The sequence below is a fragment of the Aspergillus oryzae genome, chromosome 6, assembly GCF_000184455.2.
Source record: "Aspergillus oryzae RIB40 DNA, chromosome 6".
NCBI lineage: Eukaryota > Fungi > Ascomycota > Eurotiomycetes > Eurotiales > Aspergillaceae > Aspergillus > Aspergillus oryzae.
The window spans coordinates 1,519,332-1,537,120 of record NC_036440.1 but is presented as its reverse complement, the minus strand read 5'-3'; the positions used below and the strand labels follow the sequence as shown (position 1 = coordinate 1,537,120).

The 17,789-nt window shown below is 49.0% G+C and overlaps 10 protein-coding genes across 10 annotated transcripts; 5 read left to right on the top strand and 5 right to left on the bottom strand.

Annotated features, from left to right (window-relative positions):
• Nucleotides 1-495: 495 nt before the first annotated feature.
• AO090020000107 (guanine nucleotide exchange factor SEC2) lies at nucleotides 496-2,838 on the bottom strand (the record flags this gene model as incomplete). The annotated part of the gene is made up of 3 exons (XM_023238158.1): nucleotides 496-1,968; nucleotides 2,033-2,672; nucleotides 2,807-2,838. 3 exons carry the CDS (start codon nucleotides 2,836-2,838, stop codon nucleotides 496-498), a joined length of 2,145 nt encoding a protein of 714 aa, XP_023092699.1.
• Nucleotides 2,839-5,545: 2,707 nt separating this feature from the next.
• coq4 (ubiquinone biosynthesis protein COQ4) lies at nucleotides 5,546-6,556 on the bottom strand (the record flags this gene model as incomplete). The annotated part of the gene is made up of 2 exons (XM_001824423.3): nucleotides 5,546-6,192; nucleotides 6,346-6,556. 2 exons carry the CDS (start codon nucleotides 6,554-6,556, stop codon nucleotides 5,546-5,548), a joined length of 858 nt encoding a protein of 285 aa, XP_001824475.3.
• A 655-nt stretch (nucleotides 6,557-7,211) lies between these two features.
• AO090020000110 (uncharacterized protein) lies at nucleotides 7,212-7,657 on the top strand (the record flags this gene model as incomplete). Its single annotated transcript, XM_023238156.1, has 2 exons — nucleotides 7,212-7,471; nucleotides 7,597-7,657. 2 exons carry the CDS (start codon nucleotides 7,212-7,214, stop codon nucleotides 7,655-7,657), a joined length of 321 nt encoding a protein of 106 aa, XP_023092700.1.
• Nucleotides 7,658-7,907: 250 nt separating this feature from the next.
• AO090020000111 (uncharacterized protein) lies at nucleotides 7,908-8,509 on the top strand (the record flags this gene model as incomplete). The annotated part of the gene is made up of 2 exons (XM_023238155.1): nucleotides 7,908-8,107; nucleotides 8,191-8,509. 2 exons carry the CDS (start codon nucleotides 7,908-7,910, stop codon nucleotides 8,507-8,509), a joined length of 519 nt encoding a protein of 172 aa, XP_023092701.1.
• An 81-nt stretch (nucleotides 8,510-8,590) lies between these two features.
• Nucleotides 8,591-9,870, bottom strand: AO090020000112 (ketopantoate reductase family protein; the record flags this gene model as incomplete). The annotated part of the gene is made up of 2 exons (XM_023238154.1): nucleotides 8,591-9,662; nucleotides 9,851-9,870. The coding sequence occupies 2 exons, from the start codon at nucleotides 9,868-9,870 to the stop codon at nucleotides 8,591-8,593; spliced, it is 1,092 nt and encodes a 363-aa protein (XP_023092702.1).
• A 29-nt stretch (nucleotides 9,871-9,899) lies between these two features.
• AO090020000113 (uncharacterized protein) lies at nucleotides 9,900-11,066 on the top strand (the record flags this gene model as incomplete). Its single annotated transcript, XM_023238153.1, has 3 exons — nucleotides 9,900-9,950; nucleotides 10,571-10,648; nucleotides 10,701-11,066. 3 exons carry the CDS (start codon nucleotides 9,900-9,902, stop codon nucleotides 11,064-11,066), a joined length of 495 nt encoding a protein of 164 aa, XP_023092703.1.
• Nucleotides 11,067-12,017: 951 nt separating this feature from the next.
• AO090020000114 (uncharacterized protein) lies at nucleotides 12,018-12,740 on the top strand (the record flags this gene model as incomplete). Its single annotated transcript, XM_023238152.1, is given in 3 exon segments — nucleotides 12,018-12,256; nucleotides 12,402-12,654; nucleotides 12,672-12,740. The coding sequence occupies 3 exon segments, from the start codon at nucleotides 12,018-12,020 to the stop codon at nucleotides 12,738-12,740; spliced, it is 561 nt and encodes a 186-aa protein (XP_023092704.1).
• Nucleotides 12,741-13,248: 508 nt separating this feature from the next.
• Nucleotides 13,249-14,907, bottom strand: AO090020000115 (UBX domain protein; the record flags this gene model as incomplete). The annotated part of the gene is made up of 5 exons (XM_023238151.1): nucleotides 13,249-13,284; nucleotides 13,351-14,425; nucleotides 14,487-14,605; nucleotides 14,676-14,779; nucleotides 14,829-14,907. 5 exons carry the CDS (start codon nucleotides 14,905-14,907, stop codon nucleotides 13,249-13,251), a joined length of 1,413 nt encoding a protein of 470 aa, XP_023092705.1.
• A 235-nt stretch (nucleotides 14,908-15,142) lies between these two features.
• On the top strand, nucleotides 15,143-16,311 carry AO090020000116 (cytochrome oxidase assembly protein SHY1; the record flags this gene model as incomplete). The annotated part of the gene is made up of 4 exons (XM_001824430.3): nucleotides 15,143-15,389; nucleotides 15,481-15,993; nucleotides 16,046-16,151; nucleotides 16,212-16,311. The coding sequence occupies 4 exons, from the start codon at nucleotides 15,143-15,145 to the stop codon at nucleotides 16,309-16,311; spliced, it is 966 nt and encodes a 321-aa protein (XP_001824482.1).
• Nucleotides 16,312-16,386: 75 nt separating this feature from the next.
• Nucleotides 16,387-17,006, bottom strand: AO090020000117 (uncharacterized protein; the record flags this gene model as incomplete). The annotated part of the gene is made up of 2 exons (XM_001824431.3): nucleotides 16,387-16,486; nucleotides 16,540-17,006. 2 exons carry the CDS (start codon nucleotides 17,004-17,006, stop codon nucleotides 16,387-16,389), a joined length of 567 nt encoding a protein of 188 aa, XP_001824483.3.
• Between the last annotated feature and the right edge of the window lie 783 nt (nucleotides 17,007-17,789).

The following is a 17,789-nucleotide window of genomic DNA, read 5'->3' as shown; positions in this document are numbered from 1 at the left end:
TTTCCATCGCCGTGTATATCGCATGAAAGCAACACCCGTAAAGCAACCCGCAAAAAATGATACACCCGAATAAGACGCCAGCGAGCAAGGATAAAACAGCAAAAAGATGAAGCATGTCAAGTGGACCCAATCTGTCCATTTGGATCACTCTCGATCCTTGAAACACAGGGTGACCATTGCGGTCTAGTGGCGCTCAAAAGCAGATCAGGCAAACTGAGTGACAACAATCAGGGCAGGGAGAAAAGGAGAATAAGAAACTTAAGTGTACAACAAACAAGGGACAAAGAGAAAAGAAACATTAGGTACATAATATCAATAATAATAATAATACAAGTCTCAACAGAATTCAATAAAGTCCTGTGAGTTGTCAAAATAAAGCAAGTGAAGAATTAGGTATCGGTTAGAAGAGAATTGGCATCAAGGGTAGTATAGACGGAAAAAGTAAATGGGGGTCGTGTGGAGAAGGAAAAATATGTCGTTGTATGCTAGGCGATATTACCCCTGCTGGTTTTCAGTTGCCGAAAGTTGTGCATCAACTTTTTCGCAGCTGGTGACAGCAGCCTGGCTGATGGCTGATTCACCAGGCTGCAGCAAGACTTTCGGGTCCTCGTGCTTGCCAGAGTTGGCAATCACGCAGGCTTCTGCTTGCTCAAGAGGCTGTTCAGAAACCTCGTCTTTGCCATATTTCTGAGCTTCGCTGCCATCATACGGCGCTGAGACTGCCGTGCTGCTAACTGGAGATGCTGAAGCAGCAGACTCAAAAGGATCCTCACTCAGAGACGCTCTGCGTGGGTCGTGATCGTTCGATTCATCGTCATCATTGCTAGTCGTGGTTAGGACTTCTTTGACCTCACCGGAGACATCGCTGTGATCGCCAGCCACAGGCTCTGGATCCTGCTCATTGGCGCATGAATGGCTTCCCAAGCCAACAATTTGTGTGAAAATGGGGACAACACCACCCCCAATGCGTGACCAGAACATTCTCTCCCTTAAACGAACTGTTTCTTCCCAGGCATCCTTTTCGTCTTCCGTGTCGCCAACGCGGATATGCGAATCAAGGATAAGACGGAGATAGCCAGTGAACTCGCAGGAAGAACGAACCTTCTCGAGGCAGAGAACACACAAGGGGTACCGTTGAGCCGTCTCACTGTCGGACGTCCGGAAACGGTGGGTTCTCTCATTGACGGGGCCAGTTCTGCGCTCACCACAGAGCGAGCAAGGAAATTCATATTTCTTCGCTGATGCCGGCATGGGCTCGACCACAAGACTTCCGTCACAGATACCACTTAAAACCGCACGTCGTGTCAGCCACGAAATCCCAGGGGCTGCATCAAGCCTGAGCGTTGGCTCGATGTCTTCGTTCAGCACACGCTTGTAGAAACGTGTCTCTTTCAGAGGAATATGCGAATTCGCTGGTTGCGGTGAGGAGATACTTCCATTAGGGGAGTGAGTTTGAGATTTAGCGGGTGACGACGATGCAGAGCCAAAACCACCACTGCTAAAACCCGCGGCTAAGCTCATAACATTTAAGCCGGTATACGATCCACTCGTGGCACGACTGGGCGGTTTGGAGACACTGGACAAGGTGAATAATTCCTTGAACTCTTCGAATGCATGAATATCTGTTCGGCATATAGGCCGGATCAGATGCGGGAAACTAGTAGATGGACCTGGGACTAATTCTTCTTGGATGGGGGCTGGTTCTGCAAGCACGGGGGTTTCCGCACTGTGTTTGATTATTGCTGGAGTCTGCTGCTGCTGCTTCGCTGGAGACGCCGGTGCGGTAGAGCCAATCGTACCGGCTTCGATGTCATCTTTAGTAATGTTCATCTCCTGCAAAACAGACTTGAGTTCTGCCAGCTGTTCCTGGTGCGACGCAACTAAAGATTCGGTATCTTTTACTTGAGCACGTAACTGTTCGTTTTTCTTCTCTACTGCCTCACGCTCAAGCTTAGCGGCAGCTACCATCTGTGGTAAACGAAGTTAATTCTTTGCTCATACTTAAAGGAAGGACAACCATCGGATAACTTACTTTGTTAGCTTCTTCAAAAAGGGCGGCGGTAAGCGTCTCGAGCTCTTGTTCAATACCCTTCTTCTCCTTCTCGACAAGGGCACGCTGTGCCTTCTCGTCTGCCAATGCAGCCTTTAGCCGTAAGATCTCATAGTCTACGTCGGCTTTCTTGATAAAGACTTCCTGGTCGATATCCCGCCGATATTTCTCGTTCTCCGACTCTAAAGTCCGAATCTTGGTCTGAGCTTGTTCAAGTTCCTGACGGGTGGCAACCAATGTATCGTCCAGGGTTGTTTGGTTGTTGATTGCTTGGACCAGCTTCACGCTCAAAGCAGCAACCTCGTTACTCAGGTCCGGGTGATGAAATGATGATTCCGTTGGCTCTGTCTCTACTGAAGTGCTCAAGAGTCTCGGGTCTTTTAGGGTGCTGAATCCACTCTCGGGAAAATTCCCAACACTTGTTGAGCGTACTGTTGGTACGGGTTTACCGTTTGCGACTCCAGAAAGGTCATTGGCAGACCTGGCTTTCGTGAGGGTCCTATCGGGGGAAAGAGTCCTGTTGTCGGAGGAATTAGATCGCTTGTGGTTGTTGGTACGCGGGATCATTGTGGATGGGGAGAGGAAGCTATGGCGTGAATAGTAGGTATGGAAAGCAATTAGACTGTTAACAAGGTTTAGCGACTGAATTCATACTTGGAGGAGTGGCATCAACGTACTCGGCCATGATGGTGAACGGTCGGGTTAAAGTTTTAATATGATACGGAAAGCACGGAGACCGGAGGTAGGTGTCACAACCACGTAGAATTCAGTCGGTCCGTCTTTCCCATCTGGAATGCACCGGGCAAAGCAGAAAGAGAGCGTTGGGATTGTCCTGCATGTAGCAGTGGAAGTAGGGGGGTGTCACGGTAACGCAATCCCCGCCCGCGCGCAGACTAGAGCGTGATTAACCGGTCGGCATACGAAGCATTGAGCCTGATAAAGGATCGGGATGGCGATCGGAAAGGGAACGGAAAGTATTGGCGGAGAATGAAAGAGAGTGAGGTTGTAAATGTAAAGGATAGACTGGAAGGGAGAGAGGGGGAAAGATATTAGGAAGGGCCAGTGGGTATGAACAGTGACGAAAGAAGGGCGTCGTCGGAGAAAGAAAGAAGCAACCCCTCTTTTTTTGAACGATTGAAGGAATCGATCGCAAGTTGAGAGCAAACGGATCGAAGCAGCTTTAGTTTAGTCCGCCGGGGTCACTACTATTAGTTAAAGAGGAATTTGGACAGATGGTTGGTTCAATTTACTTGCAGAGGCAAATCACGCCGGCGCTTAGTCACCTGTGATCCGGATTGGGCCAACCCGATCGCCTCGGTCACGCCCCCTCATGTCACGGGCAGAGAGAAAAGTTGCCTGAATGACGACGATCAGGTGCAAAATTGGATACCTGAGTCGGAGTAAATCAATTGCAGCAGGTTCTTGGTCAGGTGTTTCATGGTTGAGGTAGCTGTACCTAGGTAGTACATACATACTACTTAGTCTAACCATTACGTGCCACGTTCCCATCGGATCTCTCGTTCACCCTCTCCGGAGTCCGGATAGCTTTCCAGTGCCGTGGGCGAGATCTGACGCGTCGGCCTTTTTTTTTCTTGTCTAGAGTTAATTAATTCAAACCCACGCGATTCCATTTATAAAGAGAAAAAAAAAGTCTTAACGTAAATTGGAACCCTCCGGGAACGAATTATTGACAGTACGAAACTACAAATGCTGGTAATTACACGAACCGGCCCATTTTCTCCGACTAATATTAATAGTCAATATTAAGTACTTATATTTAGTTTGACGATCGGACATAGTCTAGTCTCGCTATCTATCGGGAGTGGATACGGACGACTCAATTCTTGGCGGAAAGCGATGACGACACATGCAGTAATCAATGTGTATAAAGTCTGAGACAGCTAAGCCTCAGTCAATCACTGGTAGATTAATCACAAGTTACAATTGCGGTGTAGCTCTTATAAACTGTCTATCCCAGTAGCAGGGGTATACAGTACGGAGTATGTACAGAAAAATTAGTCAATGCTGCAGTTGGGTACCAATCGTGTACTACAGATACAGAGATAACACACACGCGCGCTAGTGAGAGGTCCTTTCCTCATTTTACCCCTTTGGGTAAACCCCCTCATGGCGCCCCACTTCCGTCGGGAACCGAACCCCAAGTGGCCTGAGTGCCTCAGGCTGTGGCAAAGTGGGGTTGGAAACTCTTCTCCAACAAATACACACTGTCAAGTAAAGTGTGTATAGTCATTGCAGTCATACCATAACGGTTCCTGGAAGTGTTCTTCCAGACTATTCACAGCCATTACTGTCGAACCTACAGCATATCAGCTGTGTTCATCACCTTGTATTATAATCACCTGACTACTCAGTAAAGAACCATGGCCGACGCAGAGTTGGAAGAGGTGCGTGTCTAAAATTTGTAACGCTGCTATCTTGATCCTGCATGGCCATGTTAGACTATGACTAAGTTTGCGAACCATCTACTGACATTACAGTTAGATCAGGAGAGCCCGCCTGGCTCAGCTTCAGCAGCAGCAGGGAGGCGTACCACGAGGTGGTCCCGCTCCAGACGGTCAGGATGATCAGAGGAAGTAAGTTTTTCTCGTCTTGATTTTTTCTTGCTATTCGAAAGAAGGGATTTTCCCTCTAGTTTTGCGTAGCGCAAAAGATTGAATAGCACTAATCGTTTACTTTACAGACAAGCAGAAGGTATGCTATCTCCCACGCATCCCCTCCCCCACGACCCCACAAAAAAAGAGAGAGGGACATGAAAATAGCGTGACAGCGTTCGCTTTAACCCAATAGTTATATCTAACAAAGTACCTATCAGCCGAACGTCGCTCTGCGATTCTGAACCAAATCCTCGAACCCGAAGCTGCCGACCGCCTGGGCCGCATTCGCCTCGTGAAAGAGTCGCGCGCTGTCGACATTGAGAACCGACTGATCATGTTGGCACAGACAGGCCAACTGCGGCAAAAGGTCTCGGAGGATCAACTCAAGCAGCTCCTGAATGCTGTGGCTGAGAACCAGCGCAAGGATGAGGAAGAGCATAAGGTTGTATTCAGTCGGCGTAAAGGAGGCTGGGATGATGACGATGACTTGTTGGATCTGTGAAAAGTTGAATTGCAAAACAGCGAATGCCGTTTAAGCCTGTAAGGAACTTCTTACAGATCTCGTCTTGATACCTTCGTCCCTTATAATCATGAGCTATGAAACAGAAACAAACTGGTCCTAGGCGTTTGCGGTCGGTACATGGTGCAATCCTTCGACAGCACTCAATTCCATTAATATTCAACCACGTCTTAACACCGGATGCTTAACTGACACAAGGATCAGTTTCTTTCCAGCATTTGTGATACCAAACACCCCGCTTGCAACAATAATCTAATGTCCGTTAGGATGAAGGGAAGAGTTCATGACTCTATCGAATACACGGCTACCGGAGGCCATCTAATAAATAATATACACATTAACAACCCCACAAGGCCAAAACTATGCACTCTGCTGCAACCTCTCCTTCTCCCGCTTTTTCTGCTCCCTAATCATCCGCCTGATCTCCCTCATGTCTGGGGGCTTCTCAATACCCAATTCACCCCGTAACTCATCCACATCCTTCTCCAGAATCTTCTCCCAATAAACATTAATCAACTCCTTACTCGCAAGCCCACTCCTGACCGCCCACGGTAACCACAACGCAAAGAACCGCTCCCGCTCCGCAGGCTTCAACCTCACCGCAGCAAACATACTCAACCCCGTCATGGGAATAAGCGTATTTAGAAATTCAAACGCCTTTAGCGCTATCTCCCCCTCAACGAAGGTCGGCAGACCCGTCACTGCGTGGTAGAAGTCATGACACTCCCGGTAGCGCTGCATGACGTATGCGCATTCCTCATCGTCGATGTATTGGACGTTATCGCGGGTATCGGGGGAGACACCTTCGCGGTCAAGCCAGGCGGCATAGGTCCGACCGACGGAGTTCTCGGGGAGAGAGCGGAGGTATGGTAGGGGGAGGGTTTCGGAGGTGATGCGCGGACGTTCGCGGAGGATCTGGCGGCCGGTTGGGTCCGAGAGCATGGCGTCACGGAGACGGTAAATGAAGTAGGGGGTTGCGGTTGCTTCACCACAGGCTGCGATGAGATCTATATAATTCCGGGCATTGGTGTTAGCGAATGGTTATCTTGTAGTGTAGTTTATCCATTTTGATGTAGGTTCGATGCAAATTGGTTGCCACAGATAATTCAAAGGGCTGAATTATTTTTTTCTTTTAAAAAAAAATGAAGAAGGCTTCCTACCTGCTCTCCGAGGATTCAACAAAGCTCCCACAGCAGACCCAACCGCCAGAGCACCACGCTCGACGAAGTTCAGCGGGACATGGCCGGGATACTTTGGCGGCGGGCGATTATTCACGGAGAAAGACCGCGCGCGACAGCTTACTACCGTAACAGGTGTTGACAAGCTTAATTCGCGGAGACTCAGGGCTCCGCGCCTCCTAAGGACCGACATGTTGAATCCAGAAGGTGACATGCCTTTATAGACATGACCCTTAGAAAGAATGCGATAATGAAGGTTGTAAAGTGGTACGATGCCCGGGGAAGATCTCCGGTTGGCGTTGTTGGTGCCTGTGCGACGCCGTACCACTGATAAAGATCGATAAGCATTTTATCGCCCAGCCCTATAATGTTGCTTTTTGCGGCCTTATTTGACCACTAAATGAATATGAACCCCCGACCTTGTGATTCAGTGGACTAGCACCAGGAGGGATATTTCAATAGCTATTTTTGAATGATATATTGACGTATCAACTCTATCTACTTAAAAACAAATTACTTTCTCTTTTCTCTACGCCTTTTTTCTTCTTCTTTTCTTGCCCTACTAGTTATACTTCTCCACTAAGGACCCAATATCCCGCAATAATGAACCCAAACTGGTGGCCTGGAGAGGAACACGAGCAGTTTACAGAATGGGCCATTTCGCAAGGGATTATTGCGAATGGAGTCGGGCCTGCGCGGTTTCCAGGTCGCGGTTTGGGAATGATAGCCACGCGAAATATAGAAGTATGCGATTGCTCTTCAGCCATCAGTGTCACTATCATCCGCATCAATGTAATCTAACCCTGACCTAGGAAGATGAAGCCATTGTGACCGTACCATTGAAAGCGATGCTAACCTCTGAGCGTATCCCGTCTTATTTCACCAGCAAATTCCCAGACGGGACACCCACCCATGCGCTATACGCTGCGTTTCTCACGAATGGCAATGCAGAAGACCTGGAAGAGTTCAACGCGTGGAGAAAGACCTGGCCTAGTCGCCAAGACTTCGAGGACAGTATGCCCATTTTGTGGTCAGAGTCTCTGCGCAACTACCTGCCACCGTCAATCTCGAGCCATTGGCATAGTATACAAAGCCGAGACAAGCTCCAGTACGAGACAACCCATCAGAATCTTCTTGCTCAGCAGGAACAAAGATTGCGCACGGCTTGGGATATCGTTGTGTCTGTTTTCCCGGATACCGATTGGGAGACATTCTCATACCATTGGCTCATAGTGAACACGAGAAGCTTTTTCTATTTGATGCCCGGCCAGGAGCCACCCGAAGATCGAAATGACGCCATGGCCCTGCTGCCGTTTGCTGATTATTTTAATCATTCGGATGTTGCGGTACGTGAATACGATTCTATAAAGTGATATCTTTAACGCTGGCTTACTGTAATTGGGGTCATAGTGCAATGTAAAATTCGATGGTGAAAATTATGTTTTCCGAGCTACTAAACACTATGGTATGTACTGCAGTTGATCTGCTTCCACAGGCCTTCTGACCATGTGTCACAGACGAAGGAGAAGAGATATACATGAGTTATGGACCTCATCCTAATGATTTCTTGTTTGCTGAATGTTAGTCACGAACATGTTCTGCTTCTTTCGGGCAGCCGGTTAACCACAACAGATGGCTTTTATCTTGATGAGAATGAGTCGGAAACATTATACCTCGATGATATAATATTAAAGGACCTTAGCACATCGCTACAAGAGGAACTGGAGTTCCAGCAGTACTATGGGTATGTTTACAAATTCCGGATGCCTTCCTAATTGGTCACTTTTGCCACAGACCACTTCGTCGATGTCTAACCTATACGCTCAGTAACTACCAATTAACGGCCACTGGCGTGTGCTACCGTACCGAGATTGCCGCGTGTATAAACTATATGCCACTGGAAAAGTGGCGGAACTATGTACTGGGTTATTCTGCCGAAGGTGCCGACGAGAAGAAGATGGAGGTTATGATTCAAGGGTGGATAAGAGCGTATTCAAACGAAGCAGACACGGTAATCACCGCCCTTGAGAAAATCGAATCTAGCCAAGCGGACAAGAAAGATCATCAAAGGACAAAGATGCTGAGGAAGCGATGGACACAGATTAGGGACCTCTGTATTAAGGCCTCCGAAGCCGCGTCCTGTTAAAATAATAGGATTCATGAGATGGAATTGCGCATGGTATCACAAAAGTCGAATTCATTATATTGTACAGGTGTGAGAGCATGTTCAAATTTGGGGCTCTCGGAGCAGATCAATCGGAATGGCACCCGACTCTACCTGCTTCGTTTGGAGGCCTTTGGCGAGAACCAGGTGCTTTATCATATAATTCACGACACACTTGATACCAAGCTCCTCGCCCCTACGTACGATGTAACCATTCAAGTATTCGATTTCCGTAGGTTTTCGAGCCAGCACATCCTGTAACATCGAACTATGATTCTTGGCTGTCTTGTTAGCCAGCTGCACAACCATCATCCGCAGTCGCTCGGGAGAAAACCGGCTTTCAATTCCAGGAACGCCTTGCAGTTCGGGCAAAGCGCAGATGACGCTTGAGATCTCAATGAGGAGCAAGCGCATGATACGCGTGAAGCTATAGTTGTAAAGGAGTTCTCCGTTCTTGCAGTTCATGATCGCTGTCAATGGGTTGATTACACAGTTCAATGCGAGCTTCTCAAGCTGGTATAGCATCAGGGAGGATGGGGTTTCCGCAACAGCAACAAGCGGTGGTGTGAGCGTCAGTGTGCGCAACAGGTATTTGGTACTCGGGGCCCAGTCGACATCCACTTTATTTGCTGGGGACACGGCATCTGCCGGTGGGACAGAACCCAAGATAGTTGTGCCAACGCCTGTGTGGCAGACTTGGAATGGCTCCTTCCTTCGCGCTAAACCGTGGGAGATAACACCACACATGTAGTGTGGACGTCGTCGGGGGTCCCGGAAAACTTTCTCATTGAGCTCTTCGATGATGCCCATTCCGTTTTGGAGGAACAGGATCGTTGAATCAGGCGTCAGGCGGCGCTTGACAGAGTCCATCGCCGCCACGGTCACTGGTCCTTTGACAGCAACGATTAGACACTCAATACGCTCGTCGGCAGGCTGCGCTAAGAGTTCCTCATTACCGACACCTTCGGTATGTTGGTCAATGCTGTCATTTCCATTCTCTGCTGTACCATCCTTATTCCAATACGGTACTGAGTACCATGTCTTGTCGTTCAGTACATTGACATCAAATCCCGTTTTTACATCATCCAGGCCATTAGTATTGATCGATAAGCATTTCTTCCTCTCTAACCAGGACCTATAAAGATTGGGATTGTGCATCAGAAGCGTAATAGGAGGCGGAGATGGCCGGCTGGCAAGAGAGTGAGCGACGAACGTTCCAACGTTCCCAATGCCCAGGACATGTATGCGGCCCGAGAGCCGGCGGTTGCCGCTATCTCTCGACGCTTCCTCGGCGTCCTGGTGCCATGTTGCCAGAGAACGAACGGTGCAACCGCGCTGAGCATCGCCTGCTGCAGAAAGGCAGAATTGGGAAATGCCAGTCCGCAAACGCGGACGGCGTCGTAGTATGGACAACACTTTGGAGGTATGGCGTGATATACAGATCAGATTGGTCTTCGGGATGCTCAAAGCCTAAGCAACAGTCACAGAATTGACTAGCTGTGCATTACAAGACAACACTTCCTCTATGAGTGACACAAAAAACAATTTTTTAAAAAATTAGTATAAGTGGCTGCGAGGCTACAGGACCAAGTCGACAACCGCCGGGCTGCCCGATAAGATTAAGAACCTAGCTACTGACCGCCCTTGTCACCGCCTGGAGATAAAAAATTGATATTATCCGAGATATAACTCTCAGAATGCCGACAATCATCATTCAGAAGATGGACGCAACTGATTTATTGCCGCTGCTTGAGCAGCTGGACGATCATGTCGATGATTTGGAAGAAGCTCTGGCACCAGTCCTGAATAGTGCCATTACTGACACATCAAAGAAGCTTCCTGTGTTGGACAAGGCAAAGTTTCACGTTCTGATTACTTACGCCTTGGAATCTCTCATCTTATGTACGATAATCTCGATCCTGACACTTACTTTGACATGCTAACGTGGTCGCAGCTTATTTACGTCTTCACGGCGTCAATGCTAAAGAGCATCCTGTGTTCCGAGAACTAACCAGAGTGAAGCAATACTTTGAGAAAATTAAGGCGCTAGAAGCAGAGCCAGAGCAGCGGACATTGACACTTGACAAGCAGGCTGCAAGTCGCTTCATCAAGCATGGTCTTGTATGTGCTTTTTACTCTTTGATCGTGTGGACCCTAGTACTAACGCCGTCAGGCCGGAAATGACAAATTCGATATGGAGCGCAAAGAACAACAAGCGAAGGAGAAGGCGCGTGCCCAGTTGAAGGCATCTTTATTAGCCAAGAAGGCGGTAGCAGCAGCACCTGAGAGCTCATCGAAGAAATCTGCGGACGATTCCGCATCTGGCTCAGACAGTGAGTCCGATAGTGGTGAAACAGCGAAGGCAACAACACAGTCCGGAGATTTGGCGAAGAAGAGCAAAGAGATGAAAGTAGATAAGACCGCCAAGCGTGAATCTGCCAAGAACAAGAAGAAGCGCAGCAAGGATGATCGCAAAGAGGAGCAAAAGGAACGGAGAAAGAAAAAGCAAGAATCTCGGAAAGCAAGGAAGGCACAATGAACAACTTCAAACACTACACTATATCGTCTGACAGGGCTGAAGAGGAAATTTTTGTGTTGAGGTATGATCGGCTGGTTCCGATCTCTGAGTTTGCATTGAAGTCTCGGTGAGCCTTCACTGTCGCAAAATGCGTACGTCCCAGCACTTTTGTGCTTCTCTCCAAGTATATGGTAGAGGCGCTTCTATTGAACCCAACAATGGCTGCCTCATTCCATTATACAACTAGGGGTAATCTGTTGCGATATGTGTATCTACATGTACGACCTACGTGGATACCCCAGACACCGCGCACACGAGTCACAGGATGAACCCTGGCTCGTATAGCGAATGATCTAACAATGGTCGATTGGAAATATGCCCGAACTAGTTTTTTTTCAAAGAGATCAATCTCTTAAAAGTTACTTAGTTAATGAATAAATTAAGTAGCAAGTTGCATTTATCAATAATCATGAGCTACTTTCCCTGCCGTAAGCTTGAATCATAGGAGCAACTTAGCTTCCAATCTGTAGGTCAGGTAGAGAGAAACCAATATGAGTCAGAAACGACTATACCGAAGTCATAACTACATGCTACAAGTGTGAATATTCCAGTATGTTCCCTATATGAAGAGTCATCCAATGTAAAAATAGGTTCCTAAAGTCCGACGGACTTTAGGCAATGAGAGGAGCTGCCTGTATTGTAGTACATTAAATACTCAACAAACATGGCTCTAACGGCATTACTGGTCGTAATACTAATACCGCACATGGTTTTTGTCGGGAGAGCCCCTGCGGATCGTCGGGCCAATCGGGAGCGAGGAAATAGAGATCGGACTTTTCGACTTCTTCTCCGCCGACTTTCGAGTGTCTTCTTTTATATAACCCGTCCGTTCGCCATCAAACAGCTCTCTATCCCCACCCATCAACATTTTCTCATTTTCCAACTCCTAAAACCACATCTATACTAATCAAGATGCCTCGTCAACGTCGTGGTGCCGCCCCTACCCCTGCGCGCAGCGCTCCCACCAGACCTACCGCCGCTCCCGCCAGACCTGCTGCTGCTCCCTCGGCCCAGCACTCCCAGCCTCACTCGACCGCTGCTCACCCCCAGTCGACTTCCCAGCAGGCCTATCCTCACCCTCCCCCCCAGGCTGCCCCCGTCCAGCAGAGCGCCGGACCCGGCCTGTTCGGCCAGATGGCCTCGACCGCTGCGTAAGTTCCCCCTCGGTCTTTCTATCAAAAAGCGCCTTTGGCGGAAGACAGTGAAAAAGACAATACCACTGCCTAGTCCACAAGACTACATTCTTTTACATAAAGAAAATGAAGAGAAAAGGGAAACAAGACTAACATCAACCAGTGGTGTCGCAGTCGGCTCCTCCATCGGCCACGCCATCGGTGGTTTCTTCAGCGGCGGTTCCAGCGCCCCCGCCGAGGCCCAACAGGCAGCTCCCGCCGAGGCCCAGCCCATGGACACCGGACTGTGGCAGAGCAACACCGCCAACAGCTCCTATGGCAACCCTGCCTGCGAGACGGACGTTCGCAACTTCCGCCAGTGCATGGACGAGAACCAGGGCAACCTCAGCATTTGCGGATGGTACCTGGACCAGCTTGTATGTCTCCCTTCTAGAACGCTGGTACATGGTGGTTGTTACGGGTGCTAACTGGTATTACAGAAAGCTTGCCAGGCCGCTGCTAAGCCCTACTAAAGTTAATGTATTATGTTTCGCGCTGGGGGATATACTAAGGATGGGAATTCTGGGTTTGGAACCGGTTCAGTTTACGGACTTGATCGGGACGGTGCGATGATTGGATTGGATTGGATATGGACTGTGTTTGCATAGCGGCGTAATATTCCTCTACTGTATACCACTTCCGTCGGGGTTGACCTGATGACTTTTCTTTGTTTTACCTTACATTTACTCACTTCCATCTGCTCAGAAGATAGAGACAGATGAATATCTAAAGACAACTATTCCACTCTTCCATGGTCCTGGCTGTCCTGAATTAATTGAGTAGGCCTAACATTGTGCAGAAAGCGAGCATAACTATAGTCCAGTCTGCAACTGAAAGCGAAGGGTGACGCGTCACATACTAATATAATTCAAGGAATACGTACCATGCGATAGCTGTCAAAGCGAGAGATGAAACCGGCTACAGTATTAATTAAGCAAGAACCGTAAACACCCCAGCTATTACCACTCTGATCACCTGCCGCTGTCTTGTCGAGGCTCGAAATTAAGCTACACAAGTCAGTGGATCCACCCATGTTATAGCTTTAGACCACGTGGGATGTTTAAATTACGTACCTGATTTCCATTGTAGAATTGGCTATCATTCTGTTCATTGCGTTGGTCTCTCAGAGTCCGGATAATAGGACCTCTCGATGAAGATGGCCGTGGCCTAGATGCGCCATCGCCAGACGGAGACGGAGAAGATGTGCTGGCCTGGGAGGTCGCAGACGGACTCGGAGTTGGTTGACCATAGCCAAAGAAGGAGCCTACAAGACCCGTGGCGGTGCCAACCGCAGAGGATACAAGTCCATATGCAGACGATACAGCCCGGGCCGGTAAGCTGGATCCAGTGGCCGAATAGGCCTCCGTATACGTATTGATCGGGACCATTACAAGATTTGCCGTGGAGCCTAGTCCGAGCTCTGCGAGCGTCTGTTCTTCCTCGGCGATAGTAAGCGTCCGATTCGGCAGGGGAGTCAGGATGTGTTTGAGATTATATGGGCGCTTTTCATCCCCAGGCTGACTGTCAATCCAAGGACGGACATCTCCACGGATGGTTTGCGAAGGTGAAAAGCTGGATCGGATGGAACTTCCATCGAACAGACGGACTTGAAGTCGATATTGTTTGGGCGGTGTTGGGGCTTGCGGTTTGCGCTCATCTGCGGGTGTGTTGGTTCTTTCGACGGATGCACTGCGTTTCGTAGCTTTCGTTTCTGGCTCCTTCTGCTCTTCCGTGCTATCTTTGGGTTTGCCTATTCCTTGTGGTTTCGGCGTTTCTTGCTTCTTTGGCTGGGGTTTTTGTGCCTGGCTAGGTGTTTCTACTCTGTACGTCCTCCCGCCGGCACGTAGACTGTTATATTCCAGTTGATCTGGTCGCCTTTGCGATCCAGTTACTGGCGGCTCAGTTGAAGCTGGCGCTCGCGCCGGGACAGCGGCGGCAGGAGCTGGTGAAGGTTCAGACTGCGGTGCAGTCGCAGACGCTGTGTGTGAACTGGTGGATGGGTTCGCAGTATGGCCCTGAGCACCCTGCGCCGGTGAGTTCAGACTGGGCTGCGTGGTCGGTTTACTGTCCTCTAGAACAGCCTTCAGCCGACTATGAAAGTCATCCTTCGAGATATCCGGCACAAGATATTCCCGCAGCATTCCATTCCTACACAACAGTCAATCAGAAGCCCAACAACCCTAATGCCTGAGAAGGTCTTCACACATACTTGATCACCACAACAGCAGGGAATTTCGTTACGGGACAAAAGGACGTCAAGAATGTAGCTTCTTGGGAATCCTTGGTGAGTCGCAACAGGACAGATCTCGATCCGAGTAATTGCGCAAACTATGTCCCACCAGCGATTAGCGGACACATACGAAGGACAACTAGAAGTAGAGCTGAGGCAAATCCATACATCCTTGTCAGCGAAATAATCCTCTTCCCAGAGGTTACTTGTTTGGTCATTATCTGTTGAAAATACATCCAGCTGGTTAGCAAGTGGATAACGGTGGAGCTCATCTGATGTATGTCTCGATGTATGCGTTCGTAGAAATCACAGCAGACACACCTCGAACAAAGCATATTACCGCTTTAGCTTGCGAGACCGCTAAAGCGATACCTTCCTGCAGAGTTCCAGAAAAGAACATTGTAACCTAGCGCTGTCAAAAGCGATGTATGAAGTATGGATCGTAAGTAAAGCGATAGCTTTAACTCCGTCGGGGAAAACAAGGCCGTTGCCGATCACGAGCCCCTCGGGACTCAATTCGACGTCAGTTCGAACGTTTGAATTGTTCTTTTTTTCGCACACACTTTCCGCCGCCCAGACTAAACAGCAATTGGCTCTGCGATCAGGACAAGTGAAACCACTCGTCCCAATTGACCATGCGGTCGATCTTTTCGGTCCTGCAACGGGCCGCAGCAACCTCATGGCAGCCGCCAATCGCCGCGTCGATTCGGGGTCCCCGGATGGCGTTCAAGCTGGATTCGATTTGCGCCAGATGTCGTCGTCAACAGATTCGGTTTTATAGCAAGCAGTTGGCGGATGATCCACGATGGTTGTCGGTTGTGGATCATCCTGCGCAAATTGTTCGTACTGGTCGTAAACATGGACCAGGTTTGATTATCTTAGGTATGGTAGAATCATTGATCATTCATACTTACAAACAAGTAGCTGCTGGTAAAGGCTGGCAGGACACTAATGAAATGTATTCTCTTTATAGCTCTAATCCCTATTATCTCATTCGCGCTCGGCACCTGGCAAATTCAGCGTCTCGACTGGAAGACCAAGCTGATCGCAAAATATGAAGACCGACTCGTCAAACCTCCTCTTCCGCTACCTCCACAGATCGATCCGGATGCCATTTCCGAATTTGATTATCGACGGGTTTACACTACGGGACGTTTCCGACATGACCAAGAGATGCTCGTTGGTCCTCGCATGCGCGAGGGTGAGGATGGTTTCATCGTTGTAACGCCGCTTGAGAGAGGGGATGGAGAGAGCACTGTCCTGGTGAACAGAGGCTGGATCTCAAAGAAGATGAAGGATCAGAAAGACAGAACCGAGGGTCTCCCCCAGGGAGAGGTCACGGTCGAAGGCTTGCTACGGGAACCTTGGAAGAAAAACATGTTTACACCGGAGAATAAGCCCGAGGACGGAAAATTTTACTTCCCTGACGTTGAACAGATGGCTGAGCTTACTGGTAGTCAGCCGGTATGGATTGAAGAGACTATGAGTGAGCCTGCCTCTAGCACGAAGATTGACATGGCCGAAATTAACTTCTTTAGTTGCGGACATGGTCGAATACTATAACCGAAGTGGCAAGGGTATTCCTATCGCTCGTGCTGCCGAAGTGAACTTGCGAAACAACCACAGCCAGTACATCTTCACATGGTAGGTTTCCTATGAATGACCCAATATCCCGCTAGCGAAACTCTAGCTTACCCTAAGCAGGTACGGGCTGTGCTTTGCAACTTCAATCATGTTGTGGATGATCGTACGTAAAAGGCCCAATGAGGCGACTCGTCGTGTTCGTCAAAATGTGAATTGGTGATATTCGTTGACATCTTTTGTGTTTGCGACTATCGGTGGCGTTCAGTTTGTTTGTTAGAAGCACCATGTATATTGTTCAAGGGGGCATTGACAATCTCATGTCTTGCAGCAGTTCCTTCGGTAAATGCTTCGATGCCAGAGAGAAAACAGTCGTAGAATTGTTAATATGGCGTTGTCTAGAAAGTTGACGAGTCAGCATAGCTAGGGGGAAGGGTTTATCCCAGCTCACCGTCTCATCAAAGTGATAACGTCACTCTCGTCAATCGTCTTCCGACCCGCATGTTTAGAATATGCCGCCAGATCTTCAGCGACCTGCTCAAAATACCACGATGACGCTTGTTCAATGGCAGCTAAGGTGGCCTTGCTGATCTTAGCTTTAGAGCCAGCTCTCGCTGGCGCAAATCGAGTAGCCAGCTTTCGAATTACCCCTGACGGCATGTTGGGGACAGGGATACCGTGTCGGGAGAGCTTCTTTTGCTTTCCTTGTACTGTAATAGTGTCTTCGTCACGCAATCCTCCTCCGACGATACCGGGGCTTTCGCTTAAAGAGGCGCGAGACGGCATGTGGAGATCTAAACCAAATTCACCAGCTGTGACAGCCGCATCGTCACTATCGTCAGACATGGGGGCTGTGTCCTGTACCAGATCAACAGGCGGAAGCTCGAACCCTTCATCATCGTTGAGAGGTCCGTCCATGTCGTCGGCCGGAGGTGGAGGCGGGGATGGAAAGTTGAAATCAAAATTGAACCTCCCAAGGTCTTCCGTCTCGCCTCTGTACCTATATTAGCCAGAAAAATCCAAATCCGTTGGGGAAATACCACCCACCCTCTATCAAAGGCGCCTTGACTCATGACAGTTTCGTCTTGGTTCTCTCCGTCTTCACCATGCTCGATACCGGAGTCACCACCATCTTCTGAGTCGCTTTCCAACCGGGTCGCATCACCAAAGTTCTCACTCAGCCTAGGGTTACCGAAACTCATCATAGATAATCGTGCTCTATCGTGTTCGCTCGTAGCCCGTCGGGGGTATTCGACCGTGATATCCTCTTCTTCAAACGCCAAAGAGAGCCTGGGAGGACGTGGCTCGGGACTCGCTTCCTCCTGCTCCTCCACCTCTTCTAAAGGCAAGGACAGCCGGGGACGCTCAATCTCCGGTTCATTATCAAGCTCTTCGATCTCATCCTTCTCCAGTTCCGGCTCTGATTCCGGTTTTTCTTCTTGCGGTGATGAACGAATAGGTTGTGATACGGGCGCAAGAGCTGATAACCGAATTTAGTATGCATCTGATGTACTCATACACGCAAATCGCACGCATATGAAATAAGCTCATCTGTGACACATACCTCTACCGAGATTCCGTAGAATATCAAATGTAGTCTCCCTCTGCATCCGTCCACTTTTCCTACGGTCACGCGCGGGTGTATTTGCCGCTCGGCGCTGCATCGCTCGTAATCCATATGGTGTTGATGGGGCCACTGCA